Consider the following 26,727-nt stretch of genomic DNA (forward strand, 5'->3'; position numbering starts at 1 on the left):
AATATAAAACCAGGGAGCAACTTTCACTGGGGACATGTCCCCCCTCCCCCACATTATGAAATTGCATTTTGACCCACCGTTTTATCATTGGAATGTGATACAAAACAATGCGACAGTGTGCTTTAGGACCATGCTCTCTTCCGAGCGGTCGGGTAGGCTGTTTGTGGAGTGTTTATCGGATAAAAAATAAGTTGCCCCCCTACAACCAAATTTGCACCCCTGATAAAAACCAATCGTATCAACCATAACAATACAAATGTGTGTGTCTTTTCAGAGGGTGTGGATGTCAGAGATAGAGGGTGCTGTGGCAACGCTGCTGAGACTGTATTCCCAGCAGCCTCCCCGGGTGAAGAGCACCTCACTGTGGCTAGAGTCCTCCCAGATTTGAGCAGTCCCACTTTCGCTACTAGAACAGATGACCACAAACACCACTACTGGTGCCTGAACCATAGGTGGCTCTGATTTTATTTTAACCCTGTCCTTTCCAGCACAGTTCCAGAAACTAGGTGGATGGTAGATGCGTGACCAGGCCAGCCCAGTACAACTTGGCTCAGTAGTGTGAAAGGGGTGTGCAGGCTATTAGTACAGACCAGCACAAATACACTTGATTGAGCTTTTAAACCAGCTACTGGCTAGTTGTTGAGACCCTTGATTAGTTGAAGCAGGTGTATTAGTTGGTGCTGGAACAAACACCTCTACACATGATGGATCTCTCCAGTACCAGAGTTGGTGAACACTGCACTAGACTCTGGCTAAAACGAGGATTACTATAACTGTGTCATGCACTGTGGTCCCTCCCAACCCCTTGTAATAACTTTTGTCAAATTAATGTTTGCTTTGAAAGTGTATTGCGGTACCATAATAGATTACAATACAATTTTGAAAATGAGAAGATGACTGTTCTGCATTGCTGATGTGTGCTCAGAACACATGTACACATTCACTTAAACTGTGGAAATGTGTCTGTGGCAAACAGTGCAACATACACAATCATAACATCACCCCAGTGTGTATCAAAACATGATACATCACACATACTCTGGTTTAACACACTGGTATAAACAGACACTGACAACCAAGGAAAATAGAAACAACTCGTTTTATTTACTCTTAATCATGATGGATTTTTTTTTATACAATAAATGGTACATCTTGGACATAAAATATCATGATTCTTTCTTTCCTTCATCACACACACAGCATGTTCCTCTTTCCAGGTCGGGTACAGTTCAAGTCGGAAGTTTACATACACTTAGGTTGGAGTCAGTAAAACTCGTTTTTCAACCACTCCACAAATTTCTTGTTAACAAACTATAGTTTTGGAAAGTCGGTTAGGACATCTACTTTGTGCATGACACAAGTCATTTTCCCAACAATTGTTTACAGATTATTTCACTTATAATTCACTGGGACAGAAGTTTACACACACTAAGTTGACTGTGCCTTTAAACAGCTTGGAAAATTCCAGAAAATGGTGTCATGGCTTTAGAAGCTTCTGATAGGCTAATTGACATAATTTGAGTCAATTGGAGGTGTACCTGTGGATGTATTTCAAGGCCTACCTTCAAACTCAGTGCCTCTTTGCTTGACATTATGGGAAAATCAAAAGAAATCAGCCAAACTCGCAGAAAAAAAACTGTAGAAATCCACAAGTCTGGTTCATCCTTGGGAGCAATTTCCAAACGCCTGAAGGTACCACGTTCATCTGTACAAACAATAGTACGCAAGTATAAATACCATGGGACCACGCAGCCATCATACCTCTCAGGAAGGAGACGTATTCTGTCTCCTAAATGAACGTACTTTGGTGGGAAAAGTGCAAATCAATCCCAGAACAACAGCAAAAGGACCTTGTGAAGATGCTGGAGAAAACGGGTACAAAAGTATCTATATCCACATAACCTGAAAGGCCGTTCAGCAAGGAAGAAGCCACTGCTCCAAACCTGCCATAAAAAAGCCAGACTACAGTTTGCAACTGCACATGGGGACCAAGATCGTACTTTTTGGAGAAATGTCCTCTGGTCTGATGAAACACAAATAGAACTGTTTGGCCATAATGACCATCATTATGTTTGGAGGAAAAAGGGGGAGGCTTGCAAGCCGAAGAACACCATCCCAATCGTGAAGCACAGGGGTGGCAGCATCATGTTGTGGGGGTGCTTTTCTGCAGGAGGGACTGGTGCACTTCACAAAATAGATGGCATCATGAGGCCGGAAAATTGTGTGGATATATTGAAGCGACATCAGTCAGGAAGTTAAAGCTTGGTCGCAAATGGGTCTTCCAAATGGACAATGACCCCAAGCACACTTCCAAAATTGTGGCAAAATGGCTTAAGGACAACAAAGTCAAGGTATTGGAGTGGCCATCACAAAGCCCTGACCTCAATTCTATCTAAAAATTGTGGGTAGAATTGGAAAAGCGTGTGCGTGCAAGGAGGCCTACAAACCTGACTCAGTTACACCAGCTTTGTCAGGAGGAATGGGCCAAAATTCACCCAACTTATTGTGGGAAGCTTGTGGAAGGCTACCTGAAATGTTTGACCGAAGATAAACAATTTAAAGGCAATGCTACCAAATACTAATTGAGTGTATGTAAACTTCTGACCCACTGGGAATGTGATGAAAGAAATAAAACGCTGAAATAAATCTCTACTATTATTGTGACATTTCACATTCTTAAAATAAAGTGGTGATCCCAACTGACCTAAGACAGGGAATTGTTAATCGGATTAAATGTCAGGAAATGTGAAAAAAAAACTGAGTTTAAATGTATTTGGCTAAGGTGAATGTAAACTTCCGACCTCAACTGTAGTCTGTGGTGGCAGTGTTCCCGACTGTCACTGTGACAGAGAGCCTGACAAACAAGACGTTGACTTAAGGCACAACCACTACATATGGGCCTCTGTTACAATACTCCAGAAATGCATCCTTCCTACCTTCCTTGAAGTAGTCACAGATCTCAATTGGTTGGATAGGTGGAAGTGAAAGGGTCACAACCTTTTTCACCTATCCATCCACTTACAGTTCTGTGCTTAGCTGAAGGAAATGAGTAAAGACATTCCTAAATTATATGAACAGGACCATGGTATCCACCAAAGTGGAGAAAGAAGAATGTGCACTATAAAGCCAATCGATACATCATGCATGACGATGACCGACATCCACGTGAAACAAGACACAGATTAGTGTAGTAGTACCATTCACTAAAATGAATTCAGTAAGACAATTATGGATTTTTCTTTTACATTACAAGTGTTTTTTAACATAATTTCTCTCTCCTTCATTTTCATCCATAAGAAAATTACAATTTTACAAAGATAATACAACAGCCAGGTATTAGTGAGTGATAATGTCATACAGTAAGATGGTAAACCCTACAGGGGGGGCATTTGTTTCAGCCGAGCACTGAAATAACAGTTTCAACTAATTCATGTCTTAATGAGAAATTGATATGAACAGGTGCTAGTGCTGGGCTGGAACAAAAGCCTGCACACCTTGTAGCTCTCTCCAGAACCAGGGTTGGTGACTATCGCTCAACTGTAGGGGTAGAATGGGGTGATAGTTAGTGGGGCAATACTTGTGTCTTCCTCACGGAGTGACACCATGGCACAGAGAGAGAGGTTGGGACTCAGACACTATCTGATGTGTGGGCTCTTAAACCAGAGTAGGATAAAAGCAGTGAAGCCTAAACCGCCAAACTCTTGGCCTTAGCAACGACACCCATCGCAAGCTGGGGAACTTGATCTGTATGGACAGGCCAGCAGAGAATGAATACTTTCGTGATCTTTCAGGTTAACAATAGTACTATTTATATGCCTGTGTCAATCTGAGGTAGACGATACCAAACCAATGCAATGCAGAGATGGATACTAACACATGAGACTACTTGATCAAAGTGATCAAAGTCAAATTCTCTGGAGGAAGGACTGTAGAGAGAGTAAAGGATGTTCAGCTCGCCGGACACAGGCAGATTGCTAGCCGGACAGCAAACCAGAACCCAGACAGCTAACCACTCCACACAAACAAGTCACTCATAAAATCTTAATACAATCATATACTGCGGATTGACCAGACAATGCAGGAGCAGTTCAATCAGTATTAAGAGCTTGTCTGAAAGAAAATAAGAATACTTGAATGAGGATTACATTTTTTACAGTGTTATCAGTTCTATTTGTCTGGTGGTAAAGAGTTTGCAGTTAGCGTAAATCAACATTGACACGTCCAAGTGTTGTAGAGCGAAGGTTGTAACAGCCACCATGCATACTATAGAGCAGCGGTTCCCAACCATCTCCGTTTCGGGGACCACTAAATAACCGCCAAAAGCTCGAGGCCCACCATCCGCGAATCAGTAAATGGCACAATGTACATGGAACAATGTAAAAAAAAGTTTTAAAAAAAAAAAAAAGTTAATATTTCCAAATTTCAATTAACCTAAAACCAATTTAAAATTGTAGAAATTCATACACAAAAATATTGAAAGCTTTTAATGAGACAACTAAAAGATGTGCAACATGAAAATATTGTCCCATTTACATTGTCATTTATTGACGGTCCATCCAAAGTCAAACCAACTTTTCCATGGTTGCACACCGGCCGGCTGAAGCTAATTGGCGAAGAAGTTGGCTAGCTTGCTAGCTAGTCTAGGCCATAAGACCTGGTTCGACTGTTTCAAGTCATCTAGAAGGGTGAGTGACTATAAGTGTGTACGGTCTAGGCATAGTGAAAGTACAAAGGCTTCCCACGTTCGGACACACACACACACGAGACACATCAAAGCACGCCTCCAAGATACAAATCTTATTCACAGTTGCATTTCCTTATGAGGAGAACTGAAACCAAGGCTAAATCAGGAGGTTCAGTCCCCCTTTAATACTCCCAACTATTATTATAGAAAGAAATATAGAATAAAAATGAAATAACACAGTACCCTGGTGGTCCACGGGCCAAGGGTTAAACCACTGTAGAGGTGCTGTATAGACAGACAACACTGCCACCCTACACACACACATCATTCCTAAAACAACACACACACGCACGCACACACACACACACACAAAGACCCACGCAGACAGTTATTGCTTCAAAGCAGAGCATACACAGCTCCTGCAGTAAGTAGTCATGATGTTGAATGGGATACAGGCGTCAGAAACCACCACACGCAACCACATAGATCACATCACGTCTGCAATCAATGACAAAAATCACCACCACAAGCAGTTGTTTGCAAGAGATCAACGACGGTGCAAAACAAAGTCTTCATTACGTTTAGTAGAAAAATGAGCAGCATTGCAAAAAAAAATCTGATGTACATTATAAATGCCAGCCATGTTAAAGCATGTCTGAATTTATGATAAAAATTTAGGACTTTAAAAGTAAAAAACTCAAAGCTTTCAGCTAGATTTAAAAAGTAATTGAGATTAAATTAAGGTAAAGAAAAATCCAAGCTTTCCATTTTGCCTAATATCCTACCATCTCAGGACATTTGGACTACTCCAGATGGACATTCTTTGGTCATTAACAAAATACTTATCCTAAAACAAACAGAACCACTGCTTTCAACCCTTTAACGTAACTCTATATCCTTTTGTTAAAACAACTTAACCTGTTGGGGATTTAACCCCTTTCTTCCACCTGCCTTCACAACCCTTCTAGACCCAACGTATACTTACAGTCAACCCCCTCGTCTTCCTAAACGTTAAAAGATGCTAACGATGCCAAACCAAGATGGCCGCCATCCAAGCTAGACATGTAGAGTAAAGATGGATAGTGCTGTTGAGCTCTCTCCGTTACCACTCTCTGACCAACCAGCTGGCCTCATAAGTGGCAAAGGCACTATACAGATTTGGCCCATCCCATCCCATAGCTCTGGCTTGTCTGCTGTGCTTCTTCCATCATATTCCCATCTTGTGTGACACCGAGACCCCAGCTACCCCCCTTACTAAGACCACTGGCCCATTCAGTGACTGTGGCCCCTTCTTCTGCACTCCCATCCAATCAGCACAGTAGGTCTAATTGGTTCCAATGGTCCATGAAGTCAGAGAGACAGGTGTTGATTTCTGAGTCCGTCTGTAAGAATGGTCACGTAGGAAACGATGAGACATGCTGTCACTGGCGGGGCCAGGAGGCCGAGAGAGAGAGGTGTCAACCCTGGAGATCTTCGAAGCACGTCTCACACACCCGCACAGGCTTCTTGGAGGAGGGTGTGAGAGCGTTCTTGGCAGAGCACTCTGCACAGAAGATGTTGCCACAGTGTCTGCAGTGGTGCTGTGGGGGGGGGGTATGGGAGAGAGTAGAGTCAGTTAGGAAGATGATATAACACTTTTTACAACTCCTTTGCGTCACCTACTTCTTCACCATGGTCGTGTTCATTAGGAACCAAACAGAAGAAGATGGACTGGGTCTACCTGAACTTGTAAAATAACACACATTTTCCATTGCAAAACATTTGAAAAGGTTTTCTGAGCATGTACACAACCCAGATGAACAGACCGACATGCAACACAACTCACTTTCCTGATGGCGAGAGAGAAGCCCTTCCCACAGGCCATGCAGTTCTGTACCTCGTGGTCCTCCGCCCACTTCCTGGTAAGAGACTGTGACTGCTTTATCTACAGATGGGGACAGGGAGAGAGAGGGGTTAAACCATATACATTCAGCTGGAAAACCAGCTCCACTGCACATCTGCACCTATACAAACAGGCATGTACACACTAACACACACAGCTCTATTGACTTTAAATACCCATTAAACAAGTTCTAAAGAGTTCTAACTAGCAGAGCTGTGCAGGATATTTTGACACGTCCACGGCTTAACAATTAAATGAGATTAGTAAATGATGTAATAATGGGTCGTCAGACTATAGTGGCTCCACGGCTGTGGACTGTTGGGACTAATACATTTGGACCCCAGGAAGAGTAGCTGCTGCCTTGGCAACAGCTAATGGGGTTCGTAATAAAATAAATGTAGACTGGTGTATGTGTACTGTGTTGTATTGTCTAGTTCAGCTACAGGTCACATAGAACGATGCAACTGAAGTCATAATACACGTGTCTAACATGGCGTTATGTGTCCTGCATTGTTACCTGTAGTGACTGGTTTTCTCTGCCCAGCTCCTGCATGGCAGCGGTTGTATCATCCAGTTTTCTACGCATCTCCACCACTTTGGACTGCAGTTTCTCCATCTCCCCCTCACCCTTCACACACCTGAAACACAACCATTACACAGTCACAATGGTGAAAGGCTAAAAGCTACCATAAGAGGAGAGAAAGAGATAGTACAGGGAAAGAAAGAGTAAACAACTCTAAAAGCACTAACCACCTCCAACGCATCATCTGCTGCATTACAAACTATTAAGTACATGTTTTAAGTATTCCAAAATGTCTGTTACTATGTTACTGTTACACCTGCGTGGTTGCCTCACTGTGGATGGACCTGTCCTGAGCGCAATGACAACCAAGTACCGTGGAAATAAGGTAAAGTAAACGTTATTAAACTGGAACCTAGTTGTTGTGTCATTTTAAGCAAAACAAAACTACTGGAAATCAGTTCTCTCTGACACCTTGCTGGATAGGCTATCACCCAATGTGCTCTTTTGCACTCTGTTTGGGAAGGGTCCGTAAGTAAGCATTTTACTGTTTACGAAGCATGTGACAATTACATTTTGATTTGAAAGGGGAGGGGAGATCTAGGTGATTTCTAGCTACATTATAGTTTCTGGTAAAACCACGACATTAGCGGTAGCAATTCTGAAGACAACTTCACACCCTCACCTCTCCAGAAGCGCACGCCTCTCGTCCTGGTTGTTCTGCACGGTGGCCTCGAGCACAGCGATCTCACCCCGCAGTTCATCAGTCTGCTTCTCCAGTTCGCCACAGCGCCGCTGGCTGCCCTGCCACTCCCTCTTCAGCGTGGCCACATTCTCGTTGAGCGCCGTCACCTGCAGGCCCAGCCGCGCCTCTGCCTCCTCTCCCCGCTTCGCCTGTTCCTCCCGGACTTTACGTTCTGACGCCTGGGGAGGGGTGGGGGATGGGGAGGAGGAAGCAGGAAAGAGATGACAAGGTATTTAGAAGTTTAGAGGAGAAAAGCCACACCTACAGGAGATCTACAAATCATCAGAGTGATGATACCTAAAAGACACCACCACACATTACTGAAACACGGCAAATTACAAAAAGAGCCTGCATGGTGTCTACAAAGCACAGCATTTAAAAACACTGGAAGTGTTCCACCAGCAAATAGCACTTCAATGTCAAACATCACATGTAGCTGCTTTAATAAGTGTTGATGCCCTCTGGAATGTTAGTAGGTAGGTAAACAACTAAGCGTACCAGCTGGGCCTGGACCTCCTGGACCTCCACCCGAGACTTCTCCTCTCTCTGGGTAACACTGTCCCTGGTGACCTGGTGCAGGGTTTTCTCCTGCTCCAGGGCTGCCTGCACCTCCTCCACATGGCCCTGCACCTCCAGCTTCTGCTGGATCAACAACTGCTTGGCCTCCCCAAGCTCCTTCAACTCCTAGGGGGGAGAAGAGAAGGGGTGTGGTGGATAGGTGTAAGCAATATGATGGAATTGTCAAACTTTTGCTGACACCTATCCAATCATCGCAGATCTACAGTAGTACCTAGGGGATAGGGGTTGATACGGGATTCAGTTGGTTCAATTCCGAATCAACCCCTCCATCTTCCACTCAATGGACCCCTCGTAAATCTCTGGATAAGGAGGGTCTCACCTTCTCACTCCTCTCCCTGAGTGCCTTCAGCTCAGAACCCAGTCTGGTTGTGTCCTTCTCTAGGGCAGCCTTAGTCTGGTTCAGCTCCTTCACTCTGCGCCTCTCCTTCTGCAGCTCCTCCTGGGTCACACCCTGTGTGGGGGAGGGGAGGGGGTTACAGCATGAGGAGAAAAACCATACAACTCACACCCTAAGTCCCATTAGGGAAGGAGACCAAAGTCCCCAAATATCATGACACTCTGACTATGGGTTGGAACAAGATTTACAACAACTATAACAAGAGATTCATTAGACAAATCCACCCCCCAGTCAGACATACAGTCAGAGTCTTCGCTCCTGGCTCTTATCAATGATTAGTTTAGCCTTTTAGATCATAATGAACCCGATTATCTGGACAGGAAACTCAGATGCTGTTTGAACACAATCCTGGGTCTGACCTGATTTTTCTGCAGCTCTTTGAGAGCTGTCTCCTGCTGGCCCAGCCTCTGGTCCCGATTGGCAAGCTCCTGCTTCAGGGAGGTCCTGGCAGCCTCCACTTCCTGGACCTGTCCCTCCAGACCAGTCAGCTGGGTCCGGTTAGCAGCCAACTCCTCCTGGGACAGGGTCAGCCTCTCCTCAGTCGCCTGGACAGAGTACACACAGGCTTGGGTCACATACAGCACACAGTTCATACAAACACAGCCAACAGGCTCAGGTCACATACTTGTGTGTGCATTCCATACTTGCAAACTAGATTAGCATTATGTAAAAAGTTTAAAAGGCTATGATTTGCATGATCCTACGCCTATGGTGTCCTGGTAGTTGGTTAGGCAGACACTAGTGTCTGATGTTGATGATCTGATGTTGATGATCAATTTGGGGAGGCAGGGTAGCCTAGTGGTTAGAGAGTTGGACTAGTAACTGGAAGGTTGCAAGTTCAAACCCCCGAGCTGACAAGGTACAAATCTGTCGTTCTGCCCCTGAACAGGCAGTTAACCCACTGTTCCTAGGCCATCATTGAAAATAAGAATTTGTTCTTAACTGACTTGCCTAGTTAAATAATATATATATATATATATATTTCCATGCGGTCTGATTCTGGTATCTCCATTGAACTACCTTGGTCTTCTCACATATATTCTTCACTCGCACAAAATGTCTCTCCTCATACAATTAATATTATTTTCCAACTGCCATTGACCCTGACCTGCATCCATAGAAATATAATTGGATGAGGATGTCCATTCTAGTAATTCCATTTCTATGCCTGCATGTTCATCCACTCACTGCGAGGTCCTGTCTGAGAGATGACACCTCTGACTCCTTGCCGTAGTAGTCAGACTGCATCTTGGCCAGACCCTCCTGACTCTGCTCTAGGGCCTTCTGCAGCTCAGTTGTTCTGGTCCTCTCAGAACTCAGCTCCTGGCCAAGGCCTGACACCTGCTCCTTCAGACGACCCTCCTCCTCAGCCTGGAATACACACATTTAGTCCAAAACATGGATATGCATGGTGTGTGTGTGTGTGTGTATGAGAATGCTGTTCATCGACTACAGCTCGGCATTCAACACCATAGTACCCTCCAAGCTCGTCATCAAGCTCGAGACCCTGGGTCTCGACCCCGCCCTGTGCAACTGGGTACTGGACTTCCTGACGGGCCGCCCCCGGGTGGTGAGGGTAGGCAACAACATCTCCACCCCGCTGATCCTCAACACTGGGGCCCCACAAGGGTGCGTTCTGAGCCCTCTCCTGTACTCCCTGTTCACCCACGACTGCGTGGCCACGCACGCCTCCAACTCAATCATGAAGTTTGCGGACGACACAACAGTGGTAGGCTTGATTACCAACAACGACGAGACGGCCTACAGGGAGGAGGTGAGGGCCCTCGGAGTGTGGTGTCAGGAAAATAACCTCACACTCAACGTCAACAAAACTAAGGAGATGATTGTGGACTTCAGGAAAGAGCAGAGGGAACACCCCCTATCCACATCGATGGAACAGTAGTGGAGAGGGTAGTAAGTTTTAAGTTCCTCGGCATACACATCACAGACAAACTGAATTGGTCCACTCACACAGACAGCATCGTGAAGAAGGCGCAGCAGCGCCTCTTCAACCTCAGGAGGCTGAAGAAATTCGGCTTGTCACCAAAAGCACTCACAAACTTCTACAGATGCACAATCGAGAGCATCCTGGCGGGCTGTATCACCGCCTGGTACGGCAACTGCTCCGAACTAGAAGCACAAGCATTTCGCTACACTCGCATTAACATCTGCTAACCATGTGTATGTGACAAATAAAATTTGATTTGATGTGTGTGTGTGTGTGTGTGTGTCTTCTTACCTTCCTGGCATGTGCTCCTTGCAGCTCGCTCACTTGGCTCTCCAGTTTCTTATTTTCCTGGTTGAAGGACCCCTGGGCTGTCTTCAGCTGTGTCTGCAGTTGCTGCACCCCCTTCTCCTTCTCTTTCAGGGCCTCCTGGGTCTTGGTGTGCTGCTCTGTTAATACAGTCAGCTGCATCTTCAACCCTTTCTCTGCCTGCCAGTCAGACACAAAATTAAACCTTTTGTGAGAGCATGGACAATCAGGCCTTGTAAGGTATCTGTGTCGTGTTCATTAGGGCACACCATAGCAAAATATTTAGCGTGTTTCATATTGGACTAATTCAAGTAGTCCCTCCTGGTTTCATTCATTTTTTTTCTTCTTTCATTTTGTTCCTAATGAATAGGACCCTGTATTCATGTCTATGGGCTGCTTACCTCTCTGATATTCTCCAGCTGCCCTTTGACCTCTGCCATCTCCTTGGTGGTGGCCTTTGTGGCATTCAGCAGCTCCTGTCTGGCCATCTCATGGGACTTCTCCTGAAACATTTTCACATATGTACTGTTGGATTTGACCTAGTCTAGACTAATATAGTTTTGGTGATAATACTGACACCAACACCAATTTGAGAAAAACAGGGCCCCTATTCATAAAGGATCTCAGAGTAAGAGTGCTGATCTTCGATCTGGTCCCCCCTGTCCATGCAATCTTATTCATTTTTATCTAAAAGGCACAACTGATCCTAGATGAGCATTCCCACTCTGGGACCCTTAATGAATACAGGCCCAAGAAGCTACCGGAACCCTTTATGTTGCAGTCTGTACCTCCCACATCGAGGTCAACCACGCTACACCACACTAAACCCACCTTCTCCTCCAAGACTATCTTGCTGCTCTTCCTCTCCTTGTCCAATTGGCTCTGGCTCTCCTTCAGGGCCTTGGAGGCTTTAGCCAGACCGTCGTTGGCTGCTGCCAGCTCTTTCCACTGGGCCTCCTTCTCCTGCATGGCCTTCTGGAGGTCTCCAGCCAAACCCTGGGCTTTTCTGTCCAGCTCGGCCTGCCGCACCTGCCCCTCCTGGGCTAGCTTGTCCAGGCTGGCCTGGAGGGAGGTCTTCTCCTGCTGACAGCGCTCCAGCTGCTGTCGCGTGTCGCTCAGGGAGTCAGTCTTTCTCTTCAGCTCCTCCTGTAACACAGCAGCCCTGAGAGAAGCAGAGACGAGTCACAAAGAGTACTGGATGTGGATCAATGACCAACAAAAAGGAAATAAGCTTGGTTTATTGTCATTAGCCAGAACCATACTTAATTTATATTCAGGTGAACAGCCTATAGACTGTTGCTGCAATGGTCATTTTCCTTGTTGACGAGAGATGGTATGTTGAACTTTGACCTTGTCATTGTGTCCGTCGGAATGGTAACCTGACTGCGACAGCATCAAAAAGCTCTACTTAGTTCTTACCCGGCCTTCTCAGTCTCTAATAGGCGACCCAGCTCCTTCAGTTTTCCCTTGACCTCTGACCCCTGCTTCTGGAGCTTCTGCACTTCCTGCTGAGTCTGCTCCCTGGCCGCCCTCAGCTCCACCCCCTCCGCCTCCGCTTTCTGTCACACAAAACGGACATTTCAGAGACATCACAGTGACTCCCAGTCTCTACTGCAAACCTGATACCAAGATGTGTGTATGAGCTAAAACCCAGTTCATATCGTAAGAAACAAAAATCTGCATGCAAAAATGTATGAAATGTGTAAAGGTAATACACACAGTGCTTCCCCCAGGAACTCCACGTGTAAGCGCGTGCATGTAACTGACCTTGGCCCGTCCCCCCAGTTGCTCTATGCACTGTTCTGAGGTCAGTAGTTTGTCTTTGACCTCCTTCAAACTGGCCTCCAGCTGGCCACACTGCTCATGTCTCTCTTGCAGCCTCCGGCCCTGCTCCTCTACACATGCCTGGCTCTTATTCAGCTCCTATAAGGACAGGAGAGATGAGGCATTACTAGGAATTCTCTAAAAGTGCATCCTTCCAACCTTACTTCCTTCCTTGACGTAATCATTGACTAGATATGATTGGACATGTGAACACAAGGGCTCATCTCATGACTTTCCCCTGTACTGTCATGTCTAATCAGTGATTACTTCGAGGGAGGGATATTGTTATCCATGTCGGCACCAACGATGTTAGAATGAAACAGCCAGAGGTCACCAAGTGCAACATAGCTTCAGCGTGTAAATCAGCTAGAAAGATGTGTCGGCATCGAGTAATTGTCTCTGGCGCCCTCCCAGTTAGGGGGAGTGATGAGCTCTACAGCAGAGTCTCACAACTCAATCGCTGGTTGAAAACTGTTTTCTGCCCCTCCCAAAAGATAGAGGGCCAATTATCTACAAATTCTGGGACTCACCCACAAACAGGACCAAGCCTGGCCTGCCGAGGAGAGACAGACTCCATCCTAGCTGGAGGGGTGCTCTCATCTTATCTATGAACATAGACAGGGCTCTAACTCCCCTAGCTCCACAATGAAATAGGGTGCAGGCCAGGCAGCAGGCTGTTAGCCAGCCTGCCAGCATAGTGGAGTCTGCCAGTAGCACAGTCAGTGTAGTCAGCTCAGCTATCCCCATTGAGACCGTGTCTGTGTGTTGTCCTGTGTTGGTTGTTGCTCATTCCTGTCATTAGAAAGAGCTTATTTGTATGTCCTGTGTTGGTTGTTGCTAATCACTGATCATAATCTTGAGAGCTTGGAACATTTGATTATGTCCTGTGTTGGTTGTTGCAATTTACAAAAAGAAGAAGACAGTCTTTTGAGCTTATTTGTATGTCCTGTGTTGGTTGTTGCTCAGAGTTCCTCAGAGCTTATTTGTATGTCCTGTGTTGGTTGTTGCTCATGGAAAAGTCCACAGAGAGCTTATTTGTATGTCCTGTGTTGGTTGTTGCTTAGAGATCCTCAGACCCCAACCAAGGAGCTTATTTGTATGTCCTGTGTTGGTTGTTGCTCAGAGGACATCAGAGCAAAAATCAGTTTGAACTCAATTATGTCCTGTGTTGGTTGTTGCTACAGAGAAGCAAGCTTATTTGTATGTCCTGTGTTGGTTGTTGCTCAAAGAGACTGAGCTTGATTTCTATTTGTCCTGTGTTGGTTGTACACTGCTCAAGAGAGAGCTTGTTTTGTATGTCCTGTGTTGGTTGTTGCTGCATAGAGAGCTTATTTGTATGTCCTGTGTTGGTTGAACATTGCTCGGAGTACCAATAAAGAAAAAGAGCTTAAAAAAAATTTGTATGTCCTGTGTTGGTTGTTGCTCAGAGAGAGCTTATTTGTATGTCCTGTGTTGGTTGTTGCAATCAGAGAGCTTATTTGTATGTCCTGTGTTGGTTGTTGCTCAGATGGGACCATTATTAGACCATTATTAGCTTATTTTGTATGTCCTGTGTTGGTTGTTGCTCAGCAGAGAGCTTATTTGTATGTCCTGTGTTGGTTGTTGCTCAGATGGCAGCAAAGCTTATTTGTATGTCCTGTGTTGGTTGTTGCTCAGAGAGAGCTTATTTGTATCTTTTCATCTATGTAACTATTACGTTCCCCAGTTTCTGTGTTGTATGTGTATTTATTTCAGGAAATGGCTACAGGAAATTCCCCAAGCAGCTGATTGGTCGGCCCCATAGTCCTGTGTTGTTGTTGCTCAGAGAGAGCTTATTTGTATGTCCTGTGTTGGTTGTTGCTCAGAGAGAGCTTATTTGTATGTCCTGTGTTGGTTGTTGCTCATGTCCAGCTGAGAGAGCTTATTTGTATGTCCTGTGTTGGTTGTTGCTCAGAGAGAGCTTATTTGTATGTCCTGTGTTGGTTGTTGCTCAGAGAGCTTATTTGTATGTCCTGTGTTGGTTGTTGCTCAGAGAGAGCTTATTTGTATGTCCTGTGTTGGTTGTTGCTCAGAGAGAGCTTATTTGTATGTCCTGTGTTGGTTGTTGCTCAGAGAGAGCTTATTTGTATGTCCTGTGTTGGTTGTTGCTCAGAGAGCTTATTTGTATGTCCTGTGTTGGTTGTTGCTCAGAGAGCTTATTTGTATGTCCTGTGTTGGTTGTTGCTCAGAGAGAGCTTATTTGTATGTCCTGTGTTGGTTGTTGCTCAGAGAGAGCTTATTTCTATGTCCTGTGTTGGTTGTTGCTCAGAGAGAGCTTATTTGTATGTCCTGTGTTGGTTGTTGCTCAGAGAGAGCTTATTTGGATGTCCTGTGTTGGTTGTTGCTCAGAGAGAGCTTATTTGGATGTCCTGTGCTGGTTGTTGCTCAGAGAGCTTATTTGTATGTCCTGTGTTGGTTGTTGCTCAGAGAGCGCTTATTTGTATGTCCTGTGTTGGTTGTTGCTCAGAGAGCTTATTTGTATGTCCTGTGTTGGTTGTTGCTCAGAGAGAGCTTATTTGTATGTCCTGTGTTGGTTGTTGCTCAGAGAGAGCTTATTTGTATGTCCTGTGTTGGTTGTTGCTCAGAGAGAGAGCTTATTTGGATGTCCTGTGTTGGTTGTTGCTCAGAGAGAGCTTATTTGGATGTCCTGTGTTGGTTGTTGCTCAGAGAGAGCTTATTTGGATGTCCTGTGTTGGTTGTTGCTCAGAGAGAGCTTCTTGGATGTCCTGTGTTGGTTGTTGCTCAGAGAGAGCTTCTTGGATGTCCTGTGTTGGTTGTTGCTCAGAGAGCTTCTTGGATGTCCTGTGTTGGTTGTTGCTCAGAGAGCTTCTTGGATGTCCTGTGTTGGTTGTTGCTCAGAGACAGGTTTTGTCAAGTATTTTGTAGCCGGTCCTGCAGACGTGTATGTCAAAAGGACTGTTTTTGATTATTGAAATTGTTTACTTACGGTTGTAATTATTCTGTTTGTGTTCCCGAGGGGGGGAAGGGGAAGGCACCCTCAACAACCACTGTGATTATTATTTGACCCTGCTGGTCAACTTTGAACATCTTTGCCATGTTCTGTTATAATCTCCACCCGGCACAGCCAGAAGAGGACTGGCCACCCCTCAGCCTGGTTCCTCTCTAGGTTTCTTCCTAGGTTTTGGCCTTTCTAGGGGGTTTTTCCTAGCCACTGTGCTTCTACACCTGAATTGATTGCTGTTTGGGGTTTTAGGCTGGGTTTCTGTACAGCACTTTGTGACATCAGCTGATGGGCTTCATAAATACATTTGATTGATGCACTTTTAAAGAATTGGAATGGGGCCTAGCACTCAGCTTGGGCATTTTGTCCCACAGATGCAGGTTAATTTGAGAAAAGAAGACAATAATTGATACATTATGTTAAGAGATGGGTCTCCATTAAATTAGTATTCTGGTAGATACTATATTCATCCAGCATGAGTATATTCTGCTGTTGTCATACAACCAATGGCTTACCTGCTGCTTGTCCTGCAGTGCATGCTGGGCTGTCTCCAGGTGGTTCTCCAGGTCTACTCTCTGGGCTGCCTTGGCTGCCTCAGCCGACAGCAGCATCTCCGTCTTAGACTTCAACTGGGGAAAAAACATAACGCAACAAAACAATAACTTTTTTAGTGCAGGAATCTGGTTGAGCGGTTAACGCTCTGAACTCTGGGACATAGAACCCTGTCGCGGGGGGGGTTTTATCTGTGCCCCTATTTGTTTATCCCACTCTCCAGTCAATAGTAAAGGGATAGGAATAATATTTATCCATCCATCAGTCCATTCACCCTACCTGTGTGTCCAGTTGGGCCACCTTCTCCCTACTCTCTGTCAGCTGGGCATTCAGTTCCCCTAGAGTGGTCTCCACAGTCTGGGCTCGGTCCTGGGCCGCACGGAGGAGGCTCTTCTGCTCCTGCACCTGCTTGTGGAGGTTGTCCTGAGCCTGCTTGTGGCTCTCTGATTGGTTCTTCAGCTTGTCTGTCAAGTGTGTGACCTATAGCCCCCAAAATAGGAAGAGTCAATGAGTTAAATCCCTCAGATCATGATTAGGCTATTGTATGTTTTTACAGTGCTATATTGTATCACATCAGTAGTGTTCTTCTTAACACAACACCTAAGCACACAAATTGAATAACACAATGTGTGCGGGCATCGGAATGCTGTATTAATTATGTATATGTGTGTATGTGGGTGCTTTTACCTGCGTCTGTAGAGTGTGGTTCTTCTCCTGCAGCTGGTTGAGCACGGCCGTCTCTCCCTCCCCAGCCTGGATCTTGGCCACCAAGTCCTCCCTCTCAGCCTCCAGCTGGCTCACGCTGTCCTTTGTCTTCTGCAGCAGGGCCTCCAGGTTCTGGATCTTCTGGTCCTTGTCCCCAATCTGACGCAGCACCTGCTCCAGGTCATTCTAATAGGACATGGACGAAGAGGCAGAGGGAGACGAGTCAAACAAACATGTTGTCTTGAAGCGTTGTCTCCCTGATATCAGATTCATTAGAGTCATGCTTGCACCAGTAATACAGCGAAAACTGCTTGTTTCTTACCCAAACAGTTCAAAAGATAGACCCATTTACAGACGCAATGTTTTTTTCTTCCCGTCATGGATTGGGGGGTTTACATTCATAAACCATGTCGCGGGCTGTTCTAAAACTACTCACGGGCGGATTTGTTTTACATTTTGTTCAGTAATGTTTGTTACCTCATGAGCTAGCTAACTAACAACCAGTATATCAAAACATTTCGGGGGCACAGAGAGAAAAATGGGATAGCTTCTTCAGAAGATCAATAATCATAGCAACGTCTTGCATGTCATCATCCCAAACTTGACGATCTTAAAGAGACAGTGTACAATTTTGAATGCAATAGTGCTTTTCCACAATGTAGAAACTTAATATTCCACAATTTACTATTTCAATGACATGTATTTCTATCAACATTTTATCTTTTTATAATAAATAAATTGACAGGGTTCCACATTCATTTCTAGGACACAACGTGCTACTGAAGTAGAACTCAGATCTGGCCTCCTGAGTGGCGCAGTGGTCTAAGACACTGCATCTCAGTGCAAGAGGCGTCAATACAGTTCCTGGTTCGAATCCAGGCTGTATCACATCCGGCCGTGATTGGGAGTCCCATAGGGCGGCACACAATTGGCCCAGCGTCGTCCGGGTTTGGACTTGCCTAGTTAAATTAAGGTTAATAAAAATAGAAATGTCTCTGGTACTCCTTTAATGTTCTGCTCCTAACTTTTTTATTTATTGGGAACACCAGTGCTACCAATGGCATTTTAAATGTAGAGCCCTGGTCCTGGGTCATGTTCATAAGGCATCCGACAGAAAACAAATAGACTGAAACAGGATGGGACGACATGGACCTGTCCAATACAAAAAGTTGTTTTCTGTTTCGATAAGGTGTGCCATATTCAATACAACCCTGTAATGTTGTGTGTTCTGGTGCTGAACATCCCTTCACATAGGTTCTACTGTACACACAGTGGAAGAGGTGAGTTGTACTGACACAAAACACAAGTGCTCTGTTGACATGTCTGGCAGTACCTGTGCCTCTCTGAGCTTGGTGTTGGTGTTCTGCTGCAGGCCCTGAAGCTCCTGGTGTTGCTGCTTAGCTTTCTCCAGCTGGTGCTGCACGTCCAACATCTTACTGCTGTTCTCCTTCAACTACAGCAGGACACACATATAGAGGTCAGTCCCAATACAGTACCTCAGTTTATGGCCTTATTCTGAAACCCCCCACTTCTAGTAGACAGGCCAATCTATAAAGGAGCTTGTGCAACAATCCCAAGTCCTCATATATCCATATACATCCTATAACAATATCGGTCTCTGTTCAACTCTTGCTCCCATAAAAATGAAGGGCCAATATGACCGATGCTCCACCTATCGCAGGACATTGATTTGAATGTCGGTTCTAGTAAATCTATGTTTATGTGGATACCCATCCTATATGAAACTCATGTGGTGTACCTACCTGTTCCTCTGAGCGGGACAGTTTGATCTGCAGGTCGGCGGTTTGCTGCTCACGGTCCTTCAGTTTCTCCCCAGAGAGCTGCCTCTGCTCCTTCAGACGGCCTTGCACCTCCCCCAGCTGACGCTCCGCCTCCAGGAGCTTAGCATGCAGCTACAACACAGGAGGAGGAGGAAGAGGAGTAGGTGGATGAGGTAGGCTGACAATTGACCAAAGACTTGTGTGTCTGAGTGTGTTAGATGATCATGTGTCTCACCGGTATGTGTGTGACCTGTGTGCGGATGTGTGTGTGTGTGGTTGACCTGTGTGTGCATGTGTTTGACCTGAATACGTGGGTGTGTGTTTGTGCGTGTCTGTGTCTGACGTGTGCTTGGCCGTGTCACTACTAACCTGGTTGATCTCACTCTGCTGCACCAGGCCCTGGCTCTCCCTCTCCTCCCTCTGCTGCTGCAGCTGCTTCCTCTCCGCCTTCACCTCCCCATGCTTGGCCTCCAGCTCAGCCACCTCCCTCCGTAGCCTGCCAGCCTCCTCCCCCAGATCTGCTTGGGCTCTCTGCAGGCTGGCTTCAGCCCCTGCCACCCGGGCCTGGAGCTCTTGCAACTCCATCTCCGTCTGGTGCAGACTGTCCTGGGCTGTCTTCTTGGAGGCCTGCTCAGCCCCCAGGCAGTCCTCCAGCTCCTGGAACTCCTTCTCCCTGCGCCCAAGCGTTTCTGAAAGCATCTGGGGGAAGGAACCAGAGGGGGAATAGTGATTAGTGATTATGGTCCTGTGTAACTCACTTGGTAAGAGTGTGGTACTAGCAACGCCAAGATTACGGGTTCAATTCTGGGCAGGGATCATAACAAATGCAAGTTGCTTTGGACAAAAGAGTCTGCTAAATGGCCTACAGGTTGTGGAGAACTTGAGTTTCAGAACGTTTTGAAAGACAGAAATAGATATGCCGAACAGATTAGCATAAGGGGCGATCTGCTAGAGGGCGTATGAACCTTCCCTCTTCAGATTTCGAGGTCATGTGTAATGGAAAGTATTATACACAGCCTTAGAATAGTTGCCAGATGTTTACCAAAGTGAGGATATGAGGATTCATTTAATAGGAGTCTAATTAACAGCTCAGTACCCATTACGCAAAACGTCATAGTGACGTTGGTCGTTCAATACTGCATCCTTACAGACCTGCATGCAAGGCAGAGCAAGGGGGAATTAGATTTCTGAGCACATGTTTTTACAACAGGTTCTTGAATACCGGGGTGTGTGTGTAGTAAACTTGGCACAAGGGCGATGAAAGAATACAATGGTGTTAATGACAGTGCTGCTGAGTGGGGGGTGTGACAGGGACATAAAACCCCCACACAGATCCTTTTTCCCCTCTGCTCTCCGGTCCTCCTCCTGTCCCACAGCAGCTGAGCCTCTTCTTTCAACACCTCTGTCCATCCCTCTCCTTCCAATGTCCTTGTTTAAACCTTTGCCTGTCTCTCCCCATCTACTGTCTTTATGCATATTTTCTTTCTCCACACTTCCCCCTCCCCTCTCTCTGGATTTCCCACTTTATATACAACGTACCTCTCTCTCCAGTATCTACCTCTTTATTTTTACCCAACTGTCCACTCTCTGTTCTCTGTTTAAACAATACATCCCATCTCATGTCCTAGTTGTGGGTGGTCCTAGCAGCGCATGTGTGCATCCAGTCTCCATGCAGACAAGCTGATTTAAACTTCATTTAATTATACTTTCGGAACCAGGGAAGTTACATTGTGACTTTTTCAACTGAGAGCCCGGGTGGAAGGTCTGTGGTGGACTACCTTTCTTATCACCCCTGTCTCCCAGACACCTACTTGGGAGATGGAGAGCAGCTGTGCCGGCAGCACCACAACCAACACACTTGACAAGGGGGGGGGGCTTTAAGGGCCATAGTTTAGGTTGCCAGAGTTTAAAACAAAACAAAAAACACACTGGCGCATCGCTGCGGTTACCTGCGATCGTATTTCAGTCCAAAGTGGCGGGTTGCCAGGGCAGATATCAACCACTGCTGGTTTAATTATAGGCCTGTGTGTGTGTGTGTTTTGTCAACAATGTCGATGTTGCCAATGAAAGCTCATCTCAGGCTGGTGACAGTAGAGCACTGTGATGAGAAGGTGGTACGTGAGGAAGCTGGGTTAATTAAGAGACTAAAATAATGGCCTGGCAAAGCTGGCATATTTTTACATGTCTATTGCTATTTCAGGTTGCACATCCTACAGTGTGAGTGTTTGTATTTCATCTGTTACGATTGTAAAGCTGTTAAACGATCAAAGTGTCTTAACGGGAGGGGAATTTGTGATGGTGGTGACATGGACTGATGGAGCATTGATAAAACTATGGGAGGGGAAGTACTGGTTGTGTGTGTGTGTGTGAGAGAGAGAGACCTGGCTCTGTTGCTGCAGGTTGTTCAGAGAGCTCTGTAGTTGGTGGATCTGCTGGGTGTACACTGCTGCCTCCTGAGGTCCCTTCTCTAGCTCTGCCTTCAGCTGAGAGATGGTCATCTGGAACACACAAAATCAATGTGAGACACTTTCCTTTGTTTACATTAAAAAACATTCACATGCCATGTGCTAGATTCTGGTAGAGTGGTCAGGAGGACTTCACATACCCACTGGCGACTGGGCTGTAAGCAGTCTTGGGAATTTTATAAAGAATGCTTTTTAAAACATACAATCAATCTACCTGCAGTGAAGCTGCTCAACATTTACATTACATTCAGTAATCTAGCAGACACCCCCATCCAGAGTGACCCACAGGAGCAACCAGGGTACAGTGCCCCACCCTAGAACACATGGACAGATCTCCCACCAAGTACAATTGGCCACCGGCCCAAGCTCCCAACCGCCAGGCCACCAACCATCCAAGATCGTCCCCCTCAAGTGCTGGCCCTCAACCACCATCAATCATCTCAACATTCAACCAACTGGCTATCATTGAAGGGATCTACTACAGCCGGAGTGGATGGTAGTGTAGTCTATCGCAGGTAAAACAGGTTATGGACACGGGGTGGTGCAGTCTAGCCCAGGTAGGAAAGGGGGTGGATGGGTAATGTAGTCTACTAGCCCATGTAGGACTACAGGATGAGCAGGGCAAGATCTCCATGAACCTAGGAGCTTTGTTCACGATTCATTATTCAGTTATAAGGGCCAGGTGATTCCATGACAGTAGTGACCTTTACATATGAATGCATTTTCTTAAAGTACTTCAGATTTTTATTAACTGAAGTGATGAGAGTTGTAATCTTTCAGGAGAGCCAATTAAAAGTAGTCTGTGTATGTGTTTAAAGCAAATTTAGCATATTACTGCCAAATAATTTGTTTCGACTGCAGTTGTTGTAAACAGAAAACACAGAACAAGAGGATGATGCATCACCCAGGAGAACCAGTGGGATTCTAAACTATTGTCCCAAGCAGTCAACTCAGCACAACAGCAGCGCTCATTTATTCATTACAGCTGAAGGCTATTTCATCATTAAAACACCAGAACAAGCGATTAGTACTTTTTTAGGTCGATTCCAGTTAGATAGTTAACGAATAATCCGTTTTCAATTACTAAAAAAACTATGCAATTAATGTTTGTGGGTTGAATGCTCTAACACAGAATAAAACAATTAATAAAAGTGATGGCAGTGACTGCCGATTACTGCTCATCACTTAAACAATTTATTCACATGAATTTAATAAAATATTTCAGCTGTTGCATATATTACATTTGGTTTATTTGATGATTTTATTATTTCATTCCAAGTCATCCTCTCATCTCTATAGAGCTGCTTCCTATGCTGTCTGACAAAAATCCCTATTTTGGTAGTTCTTCAAAGTAAATAAGACATACATTTATGACTGCTGAATACCAACTATCAATCACTTAGATCATGTACATTCAGGTAGATACCTCGAAGCAACTGCTCGCTATCCCTCTCGATCACACATTCTTCTGTCTTCTGTCTCTCCATGACTGCCCCACACAGATCAGACAAGTAGGTGCACAATGGATTATGGTCATTGTAGTTAATTACCAAGTTTTCTGCACTAAACTGTGTAGAATATTGGCCTGTTGGAAACTACAACTCCCTACTACATTGCAGTTAAATTGTTGTGCAATTGTGCAGTTAAATATATCAACCAACGGTCTGTATTGCAGTCCAGAGAGGAGATGGATCGGGAATGACAGAAAGAGGGAAAGAGATGGAGGGGGGAGCCATAGTCAGAAAAACTCCCTCCTAATCTTCTCCTTCCAAAGCCTTATGGGTACAGTAATGCAGGAAATATCGCTGAATTATGCAGACAGACACCGCAGGATTGGGAAAGGGAGTTTAATCATCCCTTTATTAAAAACATTGAATATGAAGGTTATTTTAGTCAATCGAGAACTTGTTAAAAGGACCATCTTAAGTATTTAATAAGATCCCTATTAGCTTCTGCCAAATGTACAATATATACACTACTGAAAAAATACAATATAACAATGCGTGGGTGTGCGTCGAGTGCGTCTTGTTTTTACTATCCTTGTGGGGACCAGAAGTCCTCACAATGATAGTCAAACAAGGCCAATTCAGACAGGTGGGGACTTTTTGCAGGTCCCCAAAAGGAAAAGGGCTATTTTAGGCTTAGGTTTACAATTAGGGAGGAGAAATATGGTTAGGGTTTAGTTAGGATTAGGTTAAAAGGGAAAATTGGATTTTGAATGGGAAGCAATTGTTTGGTCCCCACAAGGATAGTAAAACAAATGTGTCTCTCTTCACAGTACATGTTGTGCCGTGTGGTGTTCTATATTTTTTCAGCAGATTTTACTGAGAGCTTGAGTTACCTGATGTGGAATAGTTCCATGTGGTCAAGGTTCTATGTGTTACTGTTCATTTCCCAGCCTCTGTTCTGGACTTAGGAACTGTGAAGAGGCCCCTGGTGGCATGTCTTGTGGGTTATGTATGGGTGTCTGAGCTGTGTGTTAGCTGTTTGAACACACAGATCGGTGCTTTCAACACATCAATACTTCTCACAAAAGACAGAGATGCATTCAATCTCTCTTCTACTTTAAGCGAAGAGAGATTGACATGCATGTACTTGATATAAGCCGTCCGTGTACATTTTAGTCTCCTCAAGTTGCTCAATTGATACATTACAAAATTTAGATAAGGTTTAGGGCTTTTGATATATTAAGGATTAGCTTATTAGTAGCCACCCACTCTAAAACTGACTACAGCTCTTTGTTAAGGGTTGCAGTGATTTCACTTAATGTGGTAACTGATGTGTATAATGCTGAGTCAGGCTTTAAGGCTAGTGGTAGGTCATTAGTAAAAATAGAACACAGTAAAGGACCAAGACATCTGCCTTGAAGTACACCACAAATTCTAGGTTTCAATTAAAGAAAACCCTCTGTTCTGTTAGATAGGTAGCTCTCAATCCATGATTTGGCAGACGATAAAGCCTTCACATGCTTTTTTCAGCAGCTGATTATAGTTGATAATGCAAAAAGCTGCACTGAAGTCTAACAAAACAACTCCCAAAATCGTACAAGTATGCTGGAAGTCTGTTGTTAATTTGTTTACTGTGAAATAGCACTGTATCTGTGCAAACACAATTTCTCCCAAAAATGTACTAAGGGTCGGTAGTAAGCTGATTGGTCAGCTGTTTGAACCAGTAAATGATGCTTTGCTATTCTTGAGTAGCTGAATGACTTTTGCTTCCCTCCAGGCCTGAGGACGCATACTTTCCTGTAGGCTCAGATTGAAGAGAATAGGAGTGGCAATACAGTTGGTGCTAGGAGAGGGAAAGCCAGTGGAATTTCTAATCAAATCAAATCAAATTTTATTTGTCACATACACATGGTTAGCAGATGTTAATGCGAGTGTAGCGAAATGCTTGTGCTTCTAGTTCCGACAATGCAGTAATAACGAGCAAGTAATCTAACTAACAATTCCAAAAAAAAAAAAACTACTGTCTTATACACAGTGTAAGGGGATAAAGAATATGTACATAAGGATATATGAATGAGTGATGGTACAGAGCAGCATAGGCAAGATACAGTAGATGATATCAGTACAGTATATACATATGAGATAAGTATGTAAACCAAGTGGCATAGTTAAAGTGGCTAGTGATACATGTATTACATAAGGATGCAGTCGATGATATAGAGTACAGTATCAACGTATGCATATGAGATGAACAATGTAGGGTAAGTAACATTATATAAGGTAGCATTGTTTAAAGTGGCTAGTGATATATTTACATCATTTCCCATCAATTCCCATGATTAAAGTGGCTGGAGTAGAGTCAGTGTCATTGACAGTGTGTTGGCAGTAGCCACTCAATGTTAGTGGTGGCTGTTTAACAGTCTGATGGCCTTGAGATAGAAGCTGTTTTTCAGTCTCTCGGTCCCAGCTTTGATGCACCTGTACTGACCTCGCCTTCTGGATGACAGCGGGGTGAACAGGCAGTGGCTCGGGTGGTTGATGTCCTTGATGATCTTTATGGCCTTCCTGTAGCATCGGGTGGTGTAGGTGTCCTGGAGGGCAGGTAGTTTGCCCCGGTGAGTTGTGCAGACCTCACTACCCTCTGGAGAGCCTTACGGTTGAGGGCGGTGCAGTTGCCATACCAGGCGGTGATACAGCCCGCCAGGATGCTCTCGATTGTGCATCTGTAGAAGTTTTGAGTGCTTTTGGTGACAAGCCGAATTTCTTCAGCCTCCTGAGGTTGAAGAGGCGCTGCTGCGCCTTCCTCACGATGCTGTCTGTGTGAGTGGACCAATTCAGTTTGTCTGTGATGTGTATGCCGAGGAACTTAAAACTTGCTACCCTCTCCACTACTGTTCCATCGATGTGGATGGGGGTGTTCCCTCTGCTGTTTCCTGAAGTCCACAATCATCTCCTTAGTTTTGTTGACGTTGAGTGTGAGGTTATTTTCCTGACACCACACTCCGAGGGCCCTCACCTCCTCCCTGTAGGCCGTCTCGTCGTTGTTGGTAATCAAGCCTACCACTGTTGTGTCGTCCGCAAACTTGATGATTGAGTTGGAGGCGTGCATGGCCACGCAGTCGTGGGTGAACAGGGAGTACAGGAGGGGGCTCAGAACGCACCCTTGTGGGGCCCCAGTGTTGAGGATCAGCGGGGAGGAGATGTTGTTGCCTACCCTCACCACCTGGGGCGGCCCGTCAGGAAGTCCAGTACCCAGTTGCACAGGGCGGGGTCGAGACCCAGGGTCTCGAGCTTGATGACGAGCTTGGAGGGTACTATGGTGTTGAATGCCGAGCTGTAGTCGATGAACAGCATTCTCACATAGGTATTCCTCTTGTCCAGATGGGTTAGGGCAGTGTGCAGTGTGGTTGAGATTGCATCGTCTGTGGACCTATTTGGGCGGTAAGCAAATTGGAGAGGGTCAAGGGTGTCAGGTAGGGTGGAGGTGATATGGTCCTTGACTAGTCTCTCAAAGCACTTCATGATGACGGATGTGAGTGCTACGGGCGGTAGTCGTTTAGCTCAGTTACCTTAGCTTTCTTGGGAACAGGAACAATGGTGGCCCTCTTGAAGCATGTGGGAACAGCAGACTGGTATAGGGATTGGTTGAATATGTCCGTAAACACACCGGCCAGCTGGTCTGCGCATGCTCTGAGGGCGCGGCTGGGGATGCCGTCTGGGCCTGCAGCCTTGCGAGGGTTAACACGTTTAAATGTCTTACTCACTTCGGCTGCAGTGAAGGAGAGACCGCATGATTCCGTTGCAGGCCGTGTCAGTGGCACTGTATTGTCCTCAAAGCGGGCAAAAAAGTTATTTAGTCTGCCTGGGAGCAAGACATCCTGGTCCGAGACTGGGCTGGGTTTCTTCCTGTA

General features: G+C 45.3%; 2 protein-coding genes across 3 annotated transcripts in view; one reads left to right on the forward strand and one right to left on the reverse strand.

The window, feature by feature from the left end:
* Positions 1-1,287, forward strand: part of LOC112218721 (pleckstrin homology domain-containing family G member 7) — a 41,757-nt gene extending 40,470 nt beyond the window's left edge. Inside the window, exon 14 of one of the 2 annotated variants that reach the window (XM_024379777.2) lies at positions 275-1,287. In XM_024379777.2, coding sequence (XP_024235545.1) covers positions 275-296 — 22 coding nt within the window. In that variant the 3' untranslated portion in view covers positions 297-1,287. The remainder of the gene's footprint in view (positions 1-274) is intronic. The other variant, XM_024379776.2, reaches the window with a different exon arrangement.
* A 1,405-nt stretch (positions 1,288-2,692) lies between these two features.
* Positions 2,693-26,727, reverse strand: part of LOC112218997 (early endosome antigen 1-like) — a 42,667-nt gene continuing 18,632 nt past the window's right edge. Inside the window, exons 10-29 of the mRNA XM_042301638.1 lie at positions 21,285-21,401; positions 19,273-19,602; positions 18,886-19,035; positions 18,456-18,575; positions 17,105-17,308; positions 16,697-16,897; positions 16,381-16,494; positions 12,829-12,984; positions 12,481-12,620; positions 11,893-12,223; positions 11,463-11,564; positions 11,047-11,241; positions 9,996-10,178; positions 9,167-9,352; positions 8,730-8,861; positions 8,330-8,515; positions 7,772-8,010; positions 7,084-7,204; positions 6,510-6,608; positions 2,693-6,264 (exon numbers count right to left, since the gene is read on the reverse strand). Of these exons, the coding sequence (XP_042157572.1) occupies positions 6,142-6,264; positions 6,510-6,608; positions 7,084-7,204; positions 7,772-8,010; positions 8,330-8,515; positions 8,730-8,861; positions 9,167-9,352; positions 9,996-10,178; positions 11,047-11,241; positions 11,463-11,564; positions 11,893-12,223; positions 12,481-12,620; positions 12,829-12,984; positions 16,381-16,494; positions 16,697-16,897; positions 17,105-17,308; positions 18,456-18,575; positions 18,886-19,035; positions 19,273-19,602; positions 21,285-21,401 (3,429 nt within the window). The 3' untranslated portion in view covers positions 2,693-6,141. The remainder of the gene's footprint in view (positions 6,265-6,509; positions 6,609-7,083; positions 7,205-7,771; positions 8,011-8,329; positions 8,516-8,729; positions 8,862-9,166; positions 9,353-9,995; positions 10,179-11,046; positions 11,242-11,462; positions 11,565-11,892; positions 12,224-12,480; positions 12,621-12,828; positions 12,985-16,380; positions 16,495-16,696; positions 16,898-17,104; positions 17,309-18,455; positions 18,576-18,885; positions 19,036-19,272; positions 19,603-21,284; positions 21,402-26,727) is intronic.

The sequence above is a fragment of the Oncorhynchus tshawytscha genome, linkage group LG19 (genome assembly GCF_018296145.1).
Source record: "Oncorhynchus tshawytscha isolate Ot180627B linkage group LG19, Otsh_v2.0, whole genome shotgun sequence".
In the NCBI taxonomy this organism is placed as follows: Eukaryota; Metazoa; Chordata; class Actinopteri; order Salmoniformes; family Salmonidae; genus Oncorhynchus; species Oncorhynchus tshawytscha.